At 36.8% G+C, this 18,406-nt stretch overlaps 1 protein-coding gene across 8 annotated transcripts in view; it reads left to right on the top strand.

Annotated features, from left to right (window-relative positions):
* The window catches only part of ANKS1B (ankyrin repeat and sterile alpha motif domain containing 1B), a 427,137-nt gene that overhangs the window by 78,640 nt on the left and 330,091 nt on the right, over positions 1–18,406 (top strand). For 7 of the 8 annotated variants that reach the window (XM_054066169.1, XM_054066129.1, XM_054066166.1 and 4 more), the window contains exons 7-8: positions 1,849–1,959; positions 5,105–5,280. In XM_054066169.1, coding sequence (XP_053922144.1) covers positions 1,849–1,959; positions 5,105–5,280 — 287 coding nt within the window. The remainder of the gene's footprint in view (positions 1–1,848; positions 1,960–5,104; positions 5,281–18,406) is intronic. The other variant, XM_054066137.1, reaches the window with a different exon arrangement.

Genomic DNA, 18,406 nt, shown 5'->3' with positions numbered 1-18,406 from the left:
GAACTACCCTTCCAACAGGTAAATGCATTGGTCTGAAAGTGAGGCCTGACAAAGAATGAAAATAAAGTAGTTTTACAACCACAGTCTTTAAATATTAAAAAATATTTAAATATAAAAATATTTAATTAAAAAATTAAATATTGTCCTTCACAAGCTCCATGCATTTAATTTTCTAATAATATCTATGTTAGAATCACAGAATCGGAATACTTAGGGTTGGAAGGGACCTTAAAGATCACCTAGTTCCAACCCCCTTGCCATGGGAGGTTATTATTAATCCAATGGGAAGTTATTATTAATCCAATAATTTTAACACTCCCAACTTGTAGAACTTAATTTTAGGTTTGCTTTTGGACAGTTACACAATTATCAAGCAAATATTTTCAGGCATGAATTCCTTTTTTTCTTCTATTTATCTTTGGTCTAGGTTCCTTTTTATTTCATCTTGCACATTAACTTGATGAATAATATAGCTGACAGCTGTATTATAAACATTCCAGACCATTTTGTCATACTGCTGGTTTTCTCATGGTTTCTTATGCCTCATCTTTGCTTCTTTTTCTTTCAACATTGCACACACACAAAAAATCCCCAAAACAAATGAAAAAACGAAAAGAAATGCCCATTTTCATATGAAGAAATGTATGACTGCCAGCCATCAAATTTAATATATGAAATTTTCAAATCATACATTCTTTTTAAAAACCCACAACAACCTGCAAAGCATTCTGAAACTGCGTGCTCTTCTCTGCCATTTCCAATTTCATTTTGTAAGATGTCTATTTTGTCACAGATTGTATTTGGGGTTTGGGATTTGTTATTTCATCAGGAATAACAGCAAGCTGAACAAGTGCACTGTAGACTGTGGAAATTAAATCCAGAAGATTTCGCTTCCCAGAAACTCTAATTTTTCTGTATGATATTGATGAAAGCAATTACTGTAGTTTGCTTTTGTGTGTGTTGCAACATGTACTGTTGTGGTTACTGTCTAGTATCAGAAATAATTTCCTTAAGTAACTTAAGAAAATGCAGATGCAGAATAACTACCGGAACTGAGAAGCAGTCACACTGCTTGGGGAAAAAAAGCTCCACTATTGCATAAAGCAACTTCTAATTTACTATTTAATATTTGTTCTATAATTACATTCATTAAGGTCTTGGTGGTCCATTGAGGTAGGCTGTGTACAAAACCCCTTGAAAATAATGTATATATTTACACAAAAATAATAGGAGTGAAATGGAAGTTCTGCATGTACATCATTCTGCATTTTTCTCTTTTCATAAATGGCATCCTTAAGGTGGGATAACGAAAGTTTTAAGGAGAAAAGGAAATTTTTTTGGACGCTACTTTTTAGACTGCTAGTTTGAACTAGATTTTTGAGATTGCATTATTTTTTCTCATATACTATCTCTGTGCTGCAAGCAGAATATTTGGTTTTCCTAACGGTGTCAATATCTTATCTACTTATTTTGAATGTCCTGAATGTCTTGACTAAAAACTCTTAACGAATTTAGAACAAGGAAAGACTTTTTCAACAGTAATAGTACAATGTAACAGTTATATAGATATTTCAACCAGACAAGAGAAACACAGGGATAGTCGCAAATCATTACTTCTACAATGAGATTTCTGTAGCAGTTTCAGCAGATTAAAGAACTGGCCATTATAAAGTTATATAGTACTTTAAATAAAAGATTGCCTTGCAGCAGTGTTTACGAACAATTACAAGGCTGTAATAAGAAAAATTGGAGAGGCTTTAATGAAAAAATAAGTAGTAAATATACTTTTGATTTCAATAAACTACCTTAATTCAGGATTTTAAGTGATTGTGTGTATTTAAATTGCAGAATATATGGAAACAGGAAGTGCAAGTATCTCAGAGGAACGCCCACTGGAATGCGCAGAACACCAGTCTTGCGTTTTGTCCTCAGAAGTTCCCCCGTCTCCAAAGGCTAAAAGTAAATACATGTACTCTGTGAATACAGAAGCTGTACTTCACTTCTCTTTAATATTAAAATTATATTGCTAACGCATTCATACAAATATACAAAATGAAATAGAGAGAATAAGAAAGTTACTGATACTGAGAAGCTTTTTCCACCATTAATTACCTGTCTTGACTAATCTGTATTGTATAGGAAAGCAAAGAGCTACATTCTGAGATAAGATGAGATCACTGACGGATTAAAATGTAGTGCATTATTTGATCTTAAATATTTTTTTAATTTATCTGACCTTACACATTTCATAATCGAGTAAAACAAAAGGGTACTAGGTATGTCAAAATACTCTGCAGGCATTGTTCTTGTTCAAGTTAAAGACTGAATTTACTACCTTTCCCAGTGAGTACCTGTTCTAATTGTGTTACATTGGAAGCCTCTTTCAAAGATCATGTGTGCACTGCTCTTCCATTCATCTCCTAACACATCTTTCATGCTAGCACTGACTGTCAATGTTATTTGAGTGCACGAGCTCTGGTCTTACATCCTGCTTCACCCTTTACATACCACAGCACCTAAATAAGCTGCTTTCTGAGTGTGGTGTTGTCTTGCTTTTCCATGAAAATCATCCTCCTGTAGAACCAAATCTGACTTCTACCTTCTGTAATCATCCAAATTAAATGTATTTGACTGCTGGCAACTAACTAAGCCTCTCTTCTTTGTTTTTGTGGTGTGGGTGTGTTTTTTTCATTTGGAGTTTTGGTGTTTTTGTTGGGTCTTTTTTTTTTTTTCTTAAAAAAACCCAAAAATTCACCTTTACAGGGACAGCTTTCATTCATGAGAAAACTGAATTTACTGCATGCCTCATTGTGATCTTCACGGTTATAGTAAACAAATGCATTAGTTCCATTCATGTTTTCCGTTAGCGTACTTAACAGATATATGTTATATGAAGATAAATAGTTCCTTTGAGACTAGTAGAATCATCAACTAGCCTATGCAATAGAAATGTCTGCCTTGAAAATAAGTAGTAAATTTTTCTAAGATTTGTTTTACTTCTTAACAATAAGGGCTTGATCTCAATCCCTTGTTTCCGCTTTCAAGGTATAAATACTGTAAGACATGATAGCTGGCTTTTGCTTGTCTATTGTGTAATCTGATTCTAATGGAAAGAAATTGTACTTGATTGTGCTTCCCATCCATCTGTCTGCCATTCTCTGAAAATCTAACTTTAAATAATTTAAACCAAATTCTGAAGAGGGATAGCAGTATCTATTACCTTTCTGTGACTCTCATGGAAATAGGTAGCTATTATAGATAGAGGAGAGAGCCCTTAATTAGTACCTGTACTGAAAGAAATGGATGAGATGTGTCTTTCATGTATTTGTTCTGGCAGTAGTCAGTCAGCCAGTAAGTGTACGCTTACTCACAGGTTATTCTGCATCCTTGCAGTTCCAGTTCTGTCATACAGAATTCTTTTCTTGCCCAGTAAGAAATATTGCAGGCTGTATGTGGGAGAACATGGGATGAGGGACATGAACATAATTCTAGAGGAAATAGTAGTCCTGTTTCTTTTTAGGGCACCCTATCATGATTTTAGAATAGTTTCTGATATTTAGTTATTTCACTTCCAATTTTTATTTATTATAATATTAATCTGAAATAGCCTCAATTTTTTTCTATTTAAAAGCAAAATATAAATAAACCTGATTATATTTTTGCTTAATTTACATGTTTTGTGCAAAGTTACTGTTGACTAAGTGTAACAAGAATGTTGAATATGAATTTTCATTACTTGGAAATTAAAGTTTCCATTACTTGGATATTAAAATGCAATTAGATGTTTTTAATTAACAAATTCTGTTCTGGCCTCTGAAATTTTCAGTCATAACTGACCATACTTGTATTTTAAAAATATTTTACAGTAGTTATGTTTACCTAACATGACAAACAATGACTATGAAGAAAAATGACACAAAAAGAGCTCCAGACCGAGCAGATATAATCTTATCTGGGGCTGCTTAAATTACATGAATGTACATATGTGTGCTGTATGTATGCTGAGCTTAATATACTCACTCCATTTTTCCTTTTAGCATTTTATTCACAAAGATAGAGTAAAATGGAATTATCTCTGTACTGTATCAAGTCTAAAGACTGTAGTCCCCAACGAGACTCTTGCAAAACTAGTAAAGAGATAGGGTTTCTTATTTGCCCCTGGAAAACCTGGATTTCACTCACATTTTCATTGCTGTTACTGAAGGTACCTGTGTAACATGTACATGGCAGATTATCAGCACCTAACGTAGTTAGTTGTTCACAACAAGTGCCTTTTTGCTCTGTGGAGGTCTTGTTGCTGACAGTGGACGGTTTGCAGGAAGCTTGGTACTCAATGTGATTCTACTACTTATTATTACAACTAGCATGTCTAATAGAGACCCTCACTTAGTATAGGCATATAAAGCCCACTGTCTTACTCTTTTGGTAGATTTCTTAACTAAAGGTATCTGATAAATTAAGAAGAAAACATGAAATACAATGCAGAGTGCATTATGTGCAAGTTTCTGGTAGACTTCTGTGGGGCAACTTGTTTCAAACTTGTGGATTTTGCCCTGTATAACCTTCCACCATTCCATTTAATCCTAGGAAAATGAGCAAGGATTGTTAATAAAACATAGCTACTTTAATGAGGCTGATGTGCATTCTCAGAAACTCAGTTCCAACCTCCTTACAGTTTATGAAAACTATGTAGTGTAGTAATTGCAGCAGCAGCATGAATCCAATGCAGAGTGTGGGACACTGATTTTTGCATGTTTGTAGAAAGTTTCCTTTCCTATATTAATTTTATGTTCTTGGATAGCTGCCATTTCAAGCCAATTTTCAGGATTAGATAACACAGAAAGGGTAAGTATATGTTGAAATTCATCATAATTAAATATAAGGTGCAGGGGAATGCAGAAGTATGTAGATTACCTCCAGTGATTCCCATTCTGGAAGGAGATGCCATTATTTCTGAGCGGACAATTGTGCATGAAGATCGCTGTTTAGATGAGAAGGTGTGGAATATAACAGATAATAAAATTTAAAAAACGTGCAGTTCTTTTTAGGCATAAATTACCCCTGGTATTCTAATTATTGACTAATGGTGTGTCTGTTTTTAAAGGTGAAGCTGTGACTGGAGAATTATCAAAGCTCTTAGATGAAATCAAATTGTGCCAAGAAAAGGAATACTCTTTTGAAGATCTGTCTCATACAATATCAGACCATTATCTGGACAATTTTAGTAAAGTATCAGAGGAAGAACTTATGACCAGTGGAAGCCAAACCAAGCTTAATGTAGTAAGTAAGATGGAATACACCAAGACAATATATTCAGTTGTATCTGCTTTATTTATGGCACATTCAAAAAAGGAATAGTACAAGAGTGAGAATAGTACAACTAACGTTATAATAGATGTGCTCCTTAAAGATTTAGAATTTAATGTTCTCTTTATTTTACAAAGATATTTATTACCAAACCACAGAATGGAGTTTTATGGCACCACTAATATGACCAAAAGTTAGTTGATTTTTGAGTGTAGGGAGTACAAGGAAGGGGTTTTTGAGAAATCAGTTGATATCAGTACATTCAGTAATATATAGAATACTTGCAGAACTTGATCATAAGTGCCACACAAAAGAGAATCTAAGCATCTTCAGTTGATTCTCATACATTTTATTACTATATAACTTTCCCAGCAGCCTAGTCTGTAATACTGAAAATTCTTGTGGTTGTGATATTTCAGTGATTTACAACCACAGGTAAAAGTATGACTTCATTACTACTAATCATGTGACTAAAATGCTGTAGTACAGTGTAACTATATATATATATATATTTTAAGTTTTAAATTGAATTCTCTTCCTCAGTAAGTAAGTAAATGGGATTGCTCAGGGAATAAAGCACATAACAGAGGGAAAATGCTAAGTGCTAAATTTCAACTAATGTTATTGATAAGTTAATAAAAATTATTCTCTTATATGTGGGGGGAAAAAACATGATGAGTTGAGGACTTATATGTTCTAAAGGATTTAGTACAATACACGTGAAGACAGAATGAAGTTTATGAAGACTGTTAGCTACCCTGAAATGCAGGGGATGCTTTTGTAAAGCTCTTTTAGGTGTTTGAATGATTGGATACATAACCCATATCAAAGTTAGTCTGAACAAGGTACTGATCCCATTTAAGCATTTTTATTCATCTTTCTAGTGTCTTTCTGTATGTAGGTGCTAACTGCTATTTAAAATGTGCTTAGCTGCTGTTTTACAGAAAACATAATCCATGTAATTCTGTTTACTCAGATTGACATTTTTAGAGATCTAGATGAAATACAATGTGAATATTAAGTATTGAGACTATAAATCTTTCAGAATCATAGAATGGTTTGGGTTGGAAAGGACCTCAAAGACCATCCAGTTCTAATCCCTCTACCGTGGGCAGGGACACCTTCCACTAGATGAGGCTACTTATAGCCTTATCCAGTGTTGTCTTGAATACCTCCAAGGATGGGACACCAATGACTTCTCTGGGCGACCTGTTCCAGTGCCTCACCACCCTCATAGTAAAAAATTTCTTCCTAATATCTAATCTAAATCTACCTTCTTTCAGTTTAAATTCATTAGCTGTTGTTTTGCGGAATCAAACCCTATAACCCAACCCCCTGTCTGCTTTTGCTCATCACTGTTGTCCTATCACTACATGTCCTTGCAAAAAGTCCTTCTTCAGCTTTCTTTCAAGATTTCCCTTTAGATACTGGAAGGCTGTTATAAGATCTCCCCAGAACTTTCCTCCATGCTGAAAACCCCAAACTCTGTCAGCCTTCTTTATAGGATAGGTATTCTATGCCTTTGATTGTCTTTGTGGCCCTCCTCTGGACTCACTCTAACAGGTCCATATCTTTCCCGTGCTGAGGGCTCCAGCGCCACGTGGCGGAGTCTCACCAGAGCAGAGCAGAGTAGAGGGGCAGAATCACCTCCCTTGGCCTGCTAGCCATGTTTCTTTTGAACAAACGCAGGAAATGGTTGGCCTTCTGGGCTGCGAGCATGTATTTTCAGCGCATGTCCAGGTTTCATTGACCAGTACACCCAAGTCCTTCTTTTCAGGGCTATTTACAATCCATTCTGTGCTCAGCCTGTAACTGTGGTTGGGATTGCCCCTACCTATATGCAGGACCTTGCACTTGGCCTTTTCCAACTTCATGAGGTTTGCATTGGCCCACCCCTCCAGTCTCAAGATGGCATCCCTTCCCTCCATTGTGTCAACTGCACTACACATCTTGATGGCATCGGCAAACTTGCTGAACATGCACTCAATCCCCACTGTCCGTGTCACCAAAACCGACATTAAACAGCACTGGTCCCAATGCTGACCCCTCAGGAACACTACTTGTCTCTGGTCTCCGTTTGGACACTGAGCCATTGACTGTAACTCTGAGTGCAACCAATCAGCCGATTCCTTATTCATCAAGTGATCCATCCATCAAATCCACCTCTCTCCAATTTTATAGACAAGAATGTCATGTGGGATGGTGTTAAATGCTTTGAGCGAGTCCAGGTAGATGATGTAAGGTGCTCTTCCCTTATCCGTCAATGCTGTACCCCCATCATTGAAAGCAACCAAATTCAGTAGGCACGATTTGCCCTTGGTGAAGCCACGCTGGCTGTCACCAATCACCTCCTTTTCCACGCACCTCAGCAGAGTTTCCACGAGCATCTGCTCCATGATTTTGCTTGGCACAGAAGTGAGACTAACTGGCCTGTAGTTCCCCAGATCTTCTTTTTTTTTTTTCTGTTTTTAAAAATAGGAGTTATGTTTCCACTTTTCCAGTCAAAGGGAATCCCACTGGATACCACTTCTCCTCCAATATGAAGGATAGTGTTTTAGCAACCTAATCTGCTAGTGCTCTCAGGACCTGTGTACCTGTGCACCTTCAGGTTCCTTAGTTAGTCTTGAACTTGATCACCTGATCTTCAAAAGTGTGCAGTTCTTCATTCTCCCAATCCCTGCCTTTGCCTTCTGTGCCTTGGTCAGTGTGGCTAAAGTACTTGTCTGTGAAGGTGGAGGCAAAAGAGTAATTGAGTACCTCAGCCTTCTCCATATCCCAGGTAATCATGTCTCCGGTTTCCTTGCAGAGAGGACCCACATTTGTCCTAGTCTTCCTTTTATCATCAACCTACATGTAGAAGTTTTCTTGTTGCCCTTGATGTCCCTTGCAGATTTAATTCTATCAGGGCTTTAGTTTTCTTACCTTTATCCTGCTCACACAATTTCTCTGTATTCTTCCCAGGCTACCTGTCCTTGCTTCCTTCCTCTGTAGGCTTCCTTTTTGTGTTCAACTTATTCCAGGAGCTACTTATTCATCCATGCAGGCCTCCTGATGTTCTTTCCTGCCTTCCCCTTTATTGAGATGTGTTGCTCCTGAGCTTGATGGAGGTGATATTTGAATATCAACTGACTTTCTTGGGTGCCTCTTCCATCCAGGGCTTCATCCCGTGGTACTCTACTAAGCAGATCCCTGAAGAAGCCAAAGTCTGCTTTCCTGAAGTCCAGGGCAGTGAGCTTGCTGCGTGACCTCCTTGCTGCCCAAAGGATCTTGATTTCCACCATTTTGCGGTCACTGCAGCCAAGGCTTCTTTTGACCTTCACATTTCTCACCAGCTCCTCCTTGTAGGTGAGAAAAAGGTCTAGCGTAGCACCTCCTCTCTATCCCTTGGAGAATGAAGTTGTCATCAATACATTCCTGGATTCCTTATGCTTTGCTGTGTTGTCCTTCTAACAGATATTGGGGTGGTTGAAGTTGCCCATGAGGACCAGGGCTTGTCAATGTGACGCTGCTCCTATCTGCCTGTAGAGGACCTCATCGTCATGGTCTTCCTGATCGAGTGGCCTGTAGCAGACACCCACTGTAAGGTCACCTGACCCCGTCTTTCCTTTAATCCTGACCCCTAAGCTCTCGGTCAACTCCTCATCCATCCCCAGGCAGAGCTCCATGCACACTAGCTAGTCATTGACGTAGAGGACAGTGCTTTCTCTTCATCTCCCTTGCCTGTCCTTCCTAAAGAGCCTGTATCCTTCCATTCTGACACTCTAAAGCAGCTGACCCACCACTTCTCTGTGATGCCATTAAGATTCTAGCCCTGCAGGCATGTGCATGTCTCTAACTCCTCTTGTTTATTCCACATGCTAGGTGTTTTTGTATAGAGGGGTTTAAGCTGAGCCCCGAATGAAATGACTTGCTGCCTTGACTGGCCACAATTCGTTTGTGCTACTCTTCAGGTGCTTTTCTACTGTCCTGTGTCCCTTCTCCAGGCTCTGAGAACCTATTGTTGGCATGGGCATCAATCTGGAAGGAATGGAATGGATTGAGGTTCCCCTTCCCTGCCTAAACTTAGTTTAAAGTCCTCTTTCCCAGTTTGGCAAGCCTATGAACAAAAATGTGCTTCTGCTTCTGTGACAGATGGACCTCATCAGCTCCCAGCAGGCCAGGTTTCTCAAAGCAAGTCCCATGGTCTAAGTAGCCAAACCCTTGGCTGTGGTACCAGTCCTGTAACCATTTGTGATTTGCCAGATTTGATTCATCCTTTCAAACCCTTTGACTAGGTGGATTGATGAAAAAGCTATCTGCACTCCAGAGTCCTTTACTGCTGCTCTTAGGGCTCTGTAATCCTTCTTGATACACTTCAGCTGCTCCTGGCTCCTTCAGTGATACCCATGTGGAACAGCAGCAGCAGCCTGTAATAGTCAGTGGATTGCATGACGATTAGTAGTCTTTTGGTGACATCACTGATACAATCTCCCAGTAAGCATCGCATGTCTCTAGAGAGTACGTCAGGTCATCAAGTAGGTGCCTCTGTACCCCTCAGAAGAGAGTCTCCTTCTACTATCACCCAGGCAGCAAGCAAATACAAAGGTAAATTAAGCAATAATTTTTGTGAGATTTCAGCCATGTGTATATTGAACTAAAATTGAAAACAAATCTTCAAAAATCAGAATTATTTAAAGCCTGTTGTGGGTCTCTCCTACTAGTGCACCCAGCTTTTCTTTCAAAGAAAACTAGAATCAGGGCGATGGGTACGCACTCGCAATATGAACTCAGGATACAGGGCAGAGCATGTTTTCCCCTACAGTAAACCAAATTATACAAGAGAGGACTCTGATGTCATGTAGGATATTCTATTTGGTCTAAAACATCTATTTCCTTTTTTAAAGTATTTTAATGTCACTTGGTCTTTTCAGTTGCTACCTGGCTGCCTTGTTATCCGAAAAGGAACTCGCTCCCAGTTTTGACAGAGTCTTTGTTTTTGGGGATGTGCTTCCTTCCCTTGGTATGTAGATTCCCTGTATAGTGCATGGGTGATATGAAAACCCACATGCTCTATAAGGAGCCATCCAAGACTAATTAGGAAGAAGCACTATAATGAAGAGATATGTCTAACTCCGGAAATGGGTAAAGGTGAAGTTTGCCAAACTACTCTGGAGGCAGGACCAGCAAGTATGGTTGTGGAAGAAGTGTGATAGAAGGGTGATGACTGAAGAAACTTAAATGAATATTTATGTGTAAGAATGTGGAGGGACAGAGAGAATGAGCAAAGTGGAGAAATACACAGATATGAAGAGTCAGAAATAGATTCCTTGGATATATATTAAAGAAGAGAAAATTCTTACGGCTTTTTCCGACTTTCATTTTCTCCTCCCTGGGAAGCTTCTGTAAAAGTCTTAGTAGAGTAAGCAGGGTCTTCTCTGTTATCTATTGCAGACTGTTCTAGCATCAGCTCTGAAGAGGTGTAAAAGTCAGATCCCTGGCACTGCATCAGATGATGCCGCTTCCTGGACAAATGTTTCCAGAGACAAAGAGTGATGCAGGCTTTTCAACTTCTTCTGTAATCTGGTGATCCGAACAGGTTCAAAAACCCAAGTCACGACAATTTGTGACGCTTGGGGAGATTCTGCAAACGAACTGGCTGCTAAGAGACATCTGCATTTTTTGCATCATGCTATTGTTCAGACAAATAGGAGAACAATACCGGGGAATTTCTGTTTGGAATAGTAGCTTGTGGGTCAAAAACTTTATAAGATGGAGCAAGGGGCACCGGGAGCCACCTCCTGAGAATACCATGGGCACGTGAAAGAGAAAGTGTCAGGGAGAAGTGTGTTTCAAAGCATTTTTTTATACAGTTACTTCTTTGGAAAAGAGCCAAATCATTTGTGGTACTGCTCTGGTTAAATAAGGTTTAGATCGATTCAGGGCTGTAGAAAGGAGTGTCTGTCTATCTAGGATCCAGAACCTGGAATTCTTTCCTGAATCTTAGTGCAAACCTCTCTTATTTGACAGAGCAGGTCTCACTGGTTTTGTTTAGTGTAAGGATAGTGGGATACTAGGATAGTAAGGATACTTTTTAATGCAGTTACTTAGTAAAAGGCTTAGCCTGGAAGGTGGAAGAGTGGGGTTCGGTTTTCTCTGTGTCACAAGAGTGGGTTTTAACATTGCATTTGTAGTCCTCCAAATAAAAGGACTGAGCATCAGTCTGTTGTTCTCCTCCAGTATCCTTTCTGAATTTTATTAACACTGGAAGCAGGGCTTAGGACTTCCTATTCATTAGCAAATTCTGTTCCTTTTCTGGCCTCAGGCATCTTGCAGTGTTTGTTGCTCAGTGACACAGCACCTGTAGAATACTACATCTTCTTTAGAAGATGTTGTGGGTTGGGACTCTCTTAGGTCAAGGACGGAATTGAATCCATTCTTCCGTTTGCTGAGTTAATGAACAATTAATCATCCAATCACTTAGCAAGCTGTTCTGGTTTAGACTAATGGAATTCCTTCTTTTAATCAAATTTGCATTGAAAACACCACACATTTTATCACTTAATATGCTTCTGTTGGCAGGTGTGTAACATGTGACGTAAGGTATTAATAAAACCAGAGGTTTACGTGCTTAGAGTATTTTGAAGTCAAACAAAGAACAGAGTTTACACAACTCGGGTGAAACTGAAAAAGAGCCTTCTGGATGAAAGTTTTGGGTTTAGTGACCTGAATCCCAAATTACTAGTCAGCTCTGTATTAACCCTTAAGTTTCCTCAGGGAATGGAAGAGCTGAATAGGAAAACTGAAGGGCAGGATCTTGGGGTTTGAAAGGCATGAACATCTAGGAAGGGGAGAGTACAATGGATTAGTAAGTAAAAGTAACAGGCATAGGAATAGACACCCCAGTATAGATGTAAATAAGAATAGATTTGGCAATGACTAAAAATGTCCCCACAGGACACTTCTATTCCAAAAGCTTAAAGGAAAACTGGGAAAGTTTTGAGGTTCTGGAAAAGCAGTCTGCATTAGCCTCTTTAATGAGGAGAGCGGTTAATGAAGGGAATGAAAATTGTGAATTCTTGTCTGCTGAATAGCAAAAAGTCAGATGAGAGTAAGTTAATGTGATCTTTTGTTTGACGAGTACGTTGTAAAGATTAAACTAAAGAAAGTCAAGTTAAAGATACATTGGAAACTTAATTTCAGTCATTGAGGCACACTGTGACTGTGTTTCAATGTACTTTTGATGTGCTGTCATGTAAGGTATTAATTCCATATTTCTTAGTCTGTCTTTACCAGTCATTAAAGCCTGTATATTATAAGATATCAGACAACTTCCTGTTCATTGCCTCCACAAAATTAAAGCCACATGGAACATAATTTTGCAACTGGAAATGTAGGTTATTATGCCACTTGAGAGAGAACTCCAAAAAGCCATTTATAAACCTAGGCATTGTTCCAGTTGGAATTGCCCATTTTTCTCAAAGGCTTGTACTCTGGGTAGGGTTTGCAGTGGGTTCATAGATTTTTACTCTCAATTCCTTTCTGCCTTTTTTCCCCATTTTAATCATGGTGATTTGGATACACTCTTTAGTACCTCTGTGTGTGCAAAGACATAGAGGGCCCTTATAGTTGCTGCACAGGGAAAGCTTTATACTTGTGTATTGTTCAGTGCTAACATATTAGTATTTCTCTGTTTGCTAAATCCAAAACTTTCACTGCAAATAATGAGAATTTGATTGTTCAGCAAGTCAGAAAAGGAGCTGCCCTTCAAAACATGTTCCAGAAAACATGAGATGGAAAAAAATGTAGGAAAGAACTAACCTGTGATACAACCAAGGAAACTTCAGTGTTTCTTTTCTAAAAATTAAACTGTCCCAAATATGATTTGTAACAAAGTCAGCTTTTGACAATAACTTATAGTAGTTTCAGTTTTCAAAAAATAAAAGTATAAATTAAAAAAAATATTTATTTTCCAATAGATGGCAGTCTGGCTCAGTAATTTCAAGAACAAAAGCAGACATCTTATATAAGAGTTTTCCAACTTTTTTTCTCATTGCTACATTAAAATCATATTTTTTTAACACAGCTGATAGTACAAAATGATTAAACTCAAACACCTGTAGTTCTTATAAAAGAAAAATTTCTTGACTGTCCTCATATACATTTAAACTGCAAATTAAAATATCACGGTTAAATTTAGAGGTTTATTACAATGCAGAGGTTACACATTGAGTATGTGTTCAAATGATTTGTGTGAACTGACGAGTAACTAAGAAAATTTATTTACATATAACTTGCATAGCGGAGATCCAGAAAAATTGTGTCAGGGACATTCACATTCAGGTGAATGTCAAAGTGTATGCTGTGAGGCATCTTCTCGAGCTCCTGCAAGTAAATTCCTTTAATTTAGATTCCTCTGTCCTTGGAGTAGTAACTAACACTATTTATTACTGTTTTTTTGTCAGGATTGAGGTTCTTGTGTATATGTTCACGTGAGACTAAATTATGTTAAATGTGATATTAAAACCAGAAATATGCTGCATTTATTGCAATGTATTTACTCATTCTGTTTCTTAATTTAAAAAAAAAATCAGAAAGGAGAATTATGAGCTTTAAAATTTCATAAGAAAAAAGTTCCTGTGGATACCAGAGTATGAGGTGTTATTTTTTATTTGCTTTGGACAGCATATGACTGCAGAACAATAAATAGGATATAAAGAAACTCTGCATTTCTATATACGTGTGTTGAACATATATATATTTTTAAGAGGTACATGTTGGATGCAATTAATCTCGATTTTTTCCTTTCATAAATTTGAGATTTTGTTTTAATGATTTGTTTTTAAAATTGACTCTTAAAAAGAAGTTCTTATGTGTTCAAGAGTTTATTATATATTTCCAGTCCTTACTTAGACTGAATTTGAAAAGCGTTATTTTCTTTTAACTGAGTAGCAATAACTGTTCTCCATATTTTTTGAGGTCATGGGAATTTTTGAACTAAAACTGACTTTAAAATAATAAAAATCTGCCATATACACACACTCAAAACTCCTAAAGCCTTGAACTGAAGTTTTTTCTTCACATAGATTCCTTTTTATCTTGTATGACAGGTGATTGTTTGCAATGTTTGCTTTTACATTTATACTATTGTGCTCAGAAGCATAATACATAAACTATATTATTGATTTCCAAGGTCAAATGCAATATCTTACTGTCTCTGGATATGTGATGTGAGTTTAGATTAAAGAATAATTCCAGAAAGTACTTTTATGCTGTTAACAGCAGAGTATTTCTTAAAGGATTTTTCTTAATTACCTGGAATAAATAATGAGAAACGTAAGTTATAAAATGCCTCTGTTTTTATTTTTTTTACTTACAGAATAAAACTGAAGATACTAAAACCATTTAGTATTACAGTGACTGCACTACAGAGGAATTTTACAGAAGTGGCAGCAGTATATCTGATGAAATTTAATGTGGTTGTATAATAGATAATAAAGGCTGGCAGCAGTAATTTAAATATAAACATGAAGAAAGGTCCTGTGTAGTCTCAGGAAAAGATTTGGGTTTTGTCACAAGCATATAAATGTCAATTCTGCTTACTTCTGTCATCCAGAAAGGGAAGTTGATACTTTTGTACATTAAGAGAGAGTGAAAAATAATATACTTGAAACATCTTATGTTAATTTTGAAAACAGTCATGGTGCACATTCAAAGAGAAGATTTGCTTTTTACTCTCTTATGTCTGAAAATCAAGAAGATGAGGGTATATAAAGGCAATAAAACTATGACCATGTTTGGTTTGTATCCAAGGGAAGATTTGAAAGGATAGAATTGTGTATTTCTGAAAGAAGATGGCTAAGAATGAATATACTAGAGGTGAATGAAATTTATACATGATCCTTTAGAAGTCAGTTATTCTTATTAAGTTTTTTCCCCTGAGGCAAAGAACAATTATTTTTTTATTAATAGTGCACATATAAAAAAGATTACTTTTTTTTTTTTCATTTTACAAGGTAATAATCACTGGAATTTGTTGAAGAATATTGATATAAACAATTTATTAACATTATTCAATAATACTGATTTTTTGTTAAACATAATAAATAAATAATAACATAATAAATAAATTGCCACACACACATAATTGGACAGGATGGTTAAATACTTGAGAAAATTTAACATTGTAAATCAGTAATGACTGGGCTGAAATATTATAGTGGCTAAGAGTGACCAGAGATACTGGATAAAATGATCACTGTCTGGTAGCCTTTAACAATACCACACACTTGCACAGAGGCATTATTGAGCGAGTGAGACAAAATTCCACATGGCAATAATGATAAGCAAGACAGAATATACAATGGCTGACTAATGAGGACACATTAAAAACACATTCAAGAACAATTTTGGTTACTTATTCATTAGGGAATAGTAAGATAATCAGGCCCGATTGTTTGGGACTCCATGGAAAGAAGGAGATAAATTTTATGTTATTTAATAGCTTAACTTATATTGAATTTGATAACATAGCTTCATTGTATTTTGAAGGTAATTATGGTGTTAAAAAAAAAGAGATTTGTACTGATGGTCACTGTTTGGAATATGGTTGCTTAATTCCCCTTTTAGAATAGTGATAGTTAATTTATGTATTGTGAAAATTTGACATTGCAAGAATTTTGTATTAAATTTCTCTTTAACTCTAAAGACCTATTTCAGTTATGAATCTCATTTTACAAGCATATGCTGCTTCTTGTTTCTGTGGGAAATAAAAACATGAAGACCATCTCTCACAGGATACGTAAACCTTACTTTTTAAGATTCCCTTGTTGCAAAGGTCTGCCCACTCTCTGAAAATAAGATTACCCAACTTTACAAACGGTTTTTAAAAGCTACCATCCAACTGAAAACCATCTGTTAGCCCCAGTTTCTAATGCACACAGTGGTATTTCCCACTGAGAAGAGCTGTTATTGCTGTTATTTTTTTCATTAGACTTTTATAATGTGACTACCAGTAACAAGCATCCAATTGGCCAATATATATATAACAAACTTACTATAGGCTACTTTAAAAAAAGATTTCTAAATTCTATCTAAACATGAGCTGGTCATTATAAAGAAGCAGAGTACCAACTAGATGCAAGTTTTTGTCCCTTCCGTTAGGCAGTTTACCAAGCCAAGGGAAGTTCAGACATTTTTAATGTATCCTTTCCTAACCTATGCTCTATAGCTATTAAGATAGACACAAAAAATAACCTATTGGTTATGCTATGCTTGTATTGTAAAGAGTTCTGTGTTAGAGGGATCGTAACAGCAGCCGTGTGGAACTCTACACAGAATAATTTACCGAGTGGCATGCTTCACAGCCAACTAGATTATCCTGCAGCTCCCTGCTGCTGCGATTTCTAGTAGAAGTATTGCTAGACAATCCTCCAGCATGCTGAGTAGACGTACCCTGTGAGATAGCCAGCACTTATTTAAGAGTATAAAATCCTGAAAAATGGTAATGTTTAGTGTGGTGTAAACTACATGGGATATAGTATAACCAGGGAAAGGTGCTGGCCGAGCCGCTGGTTCATCTAATCCGCATAAAAAAGCACCTACTCCTTTTGCACTAGAATGATTTTCTGGAATATTTAACCAGTATCTCCAATTATATATGTGTGGCAAATTCCTTGACTATCGGATAATTGCAGAAATACAGCTTACAGACAAATGAATCTCTGACTGCTGTTATGTCTTTAGGTTGCACTGGTGAATTCTAAATGTATCTAATCCTTTTGCTGCAATCCGTCACATTGTTTACCGCAATGACTCTGTGTTGCAGAACATATGCTATGTTTAGAGGCACTTTGTTTGCCAAGTATATGCTTCCATTTATTCTCCTATGGTAAAATCTGACAGAGTAGGAAAGAAGAAATAGTTTGTGCTTAACCTCCATAACTTGTAATACTTCAGACTTGTTATTTCCTAAAGCTTTTTTTTTTTTCTTAAGTGAGTAATCCTAGAATTTTCAGGTTTATTTTGTGTGTAAATCTTGCCATGCTAGCAACTACTTCACTTGCACTCTTTCATCTTAGCTAAATCTCTTTTACATAAGAATCTCAGATATGGATGTAGCTTTTTATCCATATAAGGTAATTATAATATAAGCTTTTCAGATCAAAGAGCTCATTTGTCTTTATGGCTATAAAGATGTATGTAAATTCGAGGTGCCTTGGAAATGTCTGGTAATATTTTATCTACTCAAGAATTCAGTTGGACAGCTATATTTTATTAAATTAACCACAGTAGATTTTTGCTTTTTTTTTCGCAAGGATCATTTCAGTTCAGATACTGTTGTATGTGTTAGTACTGAGCACATGTGATGTGAAAACTAACCTCTGTTTTGTTATACTTAAATAAATATCAGAATAAATGTACTAATCCCAACAGGATTAGCTATCCAAGGATTCTATCAGAACTGATCTTGAGATCATCTTCCCAATACAAAGTATATTAGCTTTAATTAAATACCATTTTTTTTGTGTGTTATTCAGTGCTTTAGAGACCAGTGCTGTTTTTTCCTTTCGACATCCCTGAGCTGCTTGTGCCATTGTAAACACTGCTGCTGGGCTTACATAGCAGAATGCTTGTCTGTTCAATTTCTTCTATGCCCTCAGTGTTCATCAACCTGTGAGTATGCAGTAGAGTACAACACAATGTCAGTTTTTACGCTACAGTCTCCAACTTCATTTGAGATCTTATAAGAGAATGTCAGTCACTTCTAAAGAATGGAGAGAGAAGATAACATCATGAGATTTCCACGCAGATAGGTGGTTTAGAATTATTAATGCCAACTCTGTTACATTATTACAAAATCAAATCATCAGGAAGACTGATGACTTTTGCTCTTACTAGTGTATCAGTCACCGGAGATATTTCCCCGAAGGCGTGACCTTCCCTAGAGTTCTACAAAAAATTGGTCATGGACTCCTGCCCTGCATTTCCCTTGGGTTTGTCCTCTCAGAGTGTTTTCCTGTGTTACAGCCAGAATCAGGTTCTTTTCACCATGATCTTCCTTGGTTCTCTTAAAATTAATTTTCTCCCTATTTGATCAGATTATCATCAGTAGGGCTGCTGA

The sequence above is a fragment of the Cuculus canorus genome, chromosome 1 (assembly GCF_017976375.1).
Source record: "Cuculus canorus isolate bCucCan1 chromosome 1, bCucCan1.pri, whole genome shotgun sequence".
NCBI classification, from domain to species: Eukaryota; Metazoa; Chordata; class Aves; order Cuculiformes; family Cuculidae; genus Cuculus; species Cuculus canorus.
The sequence above is the reverse complement of the archived record's forward strand: the minus strand, read 5'-3'. Positions and strand labels throughout refer to the sequence as shown.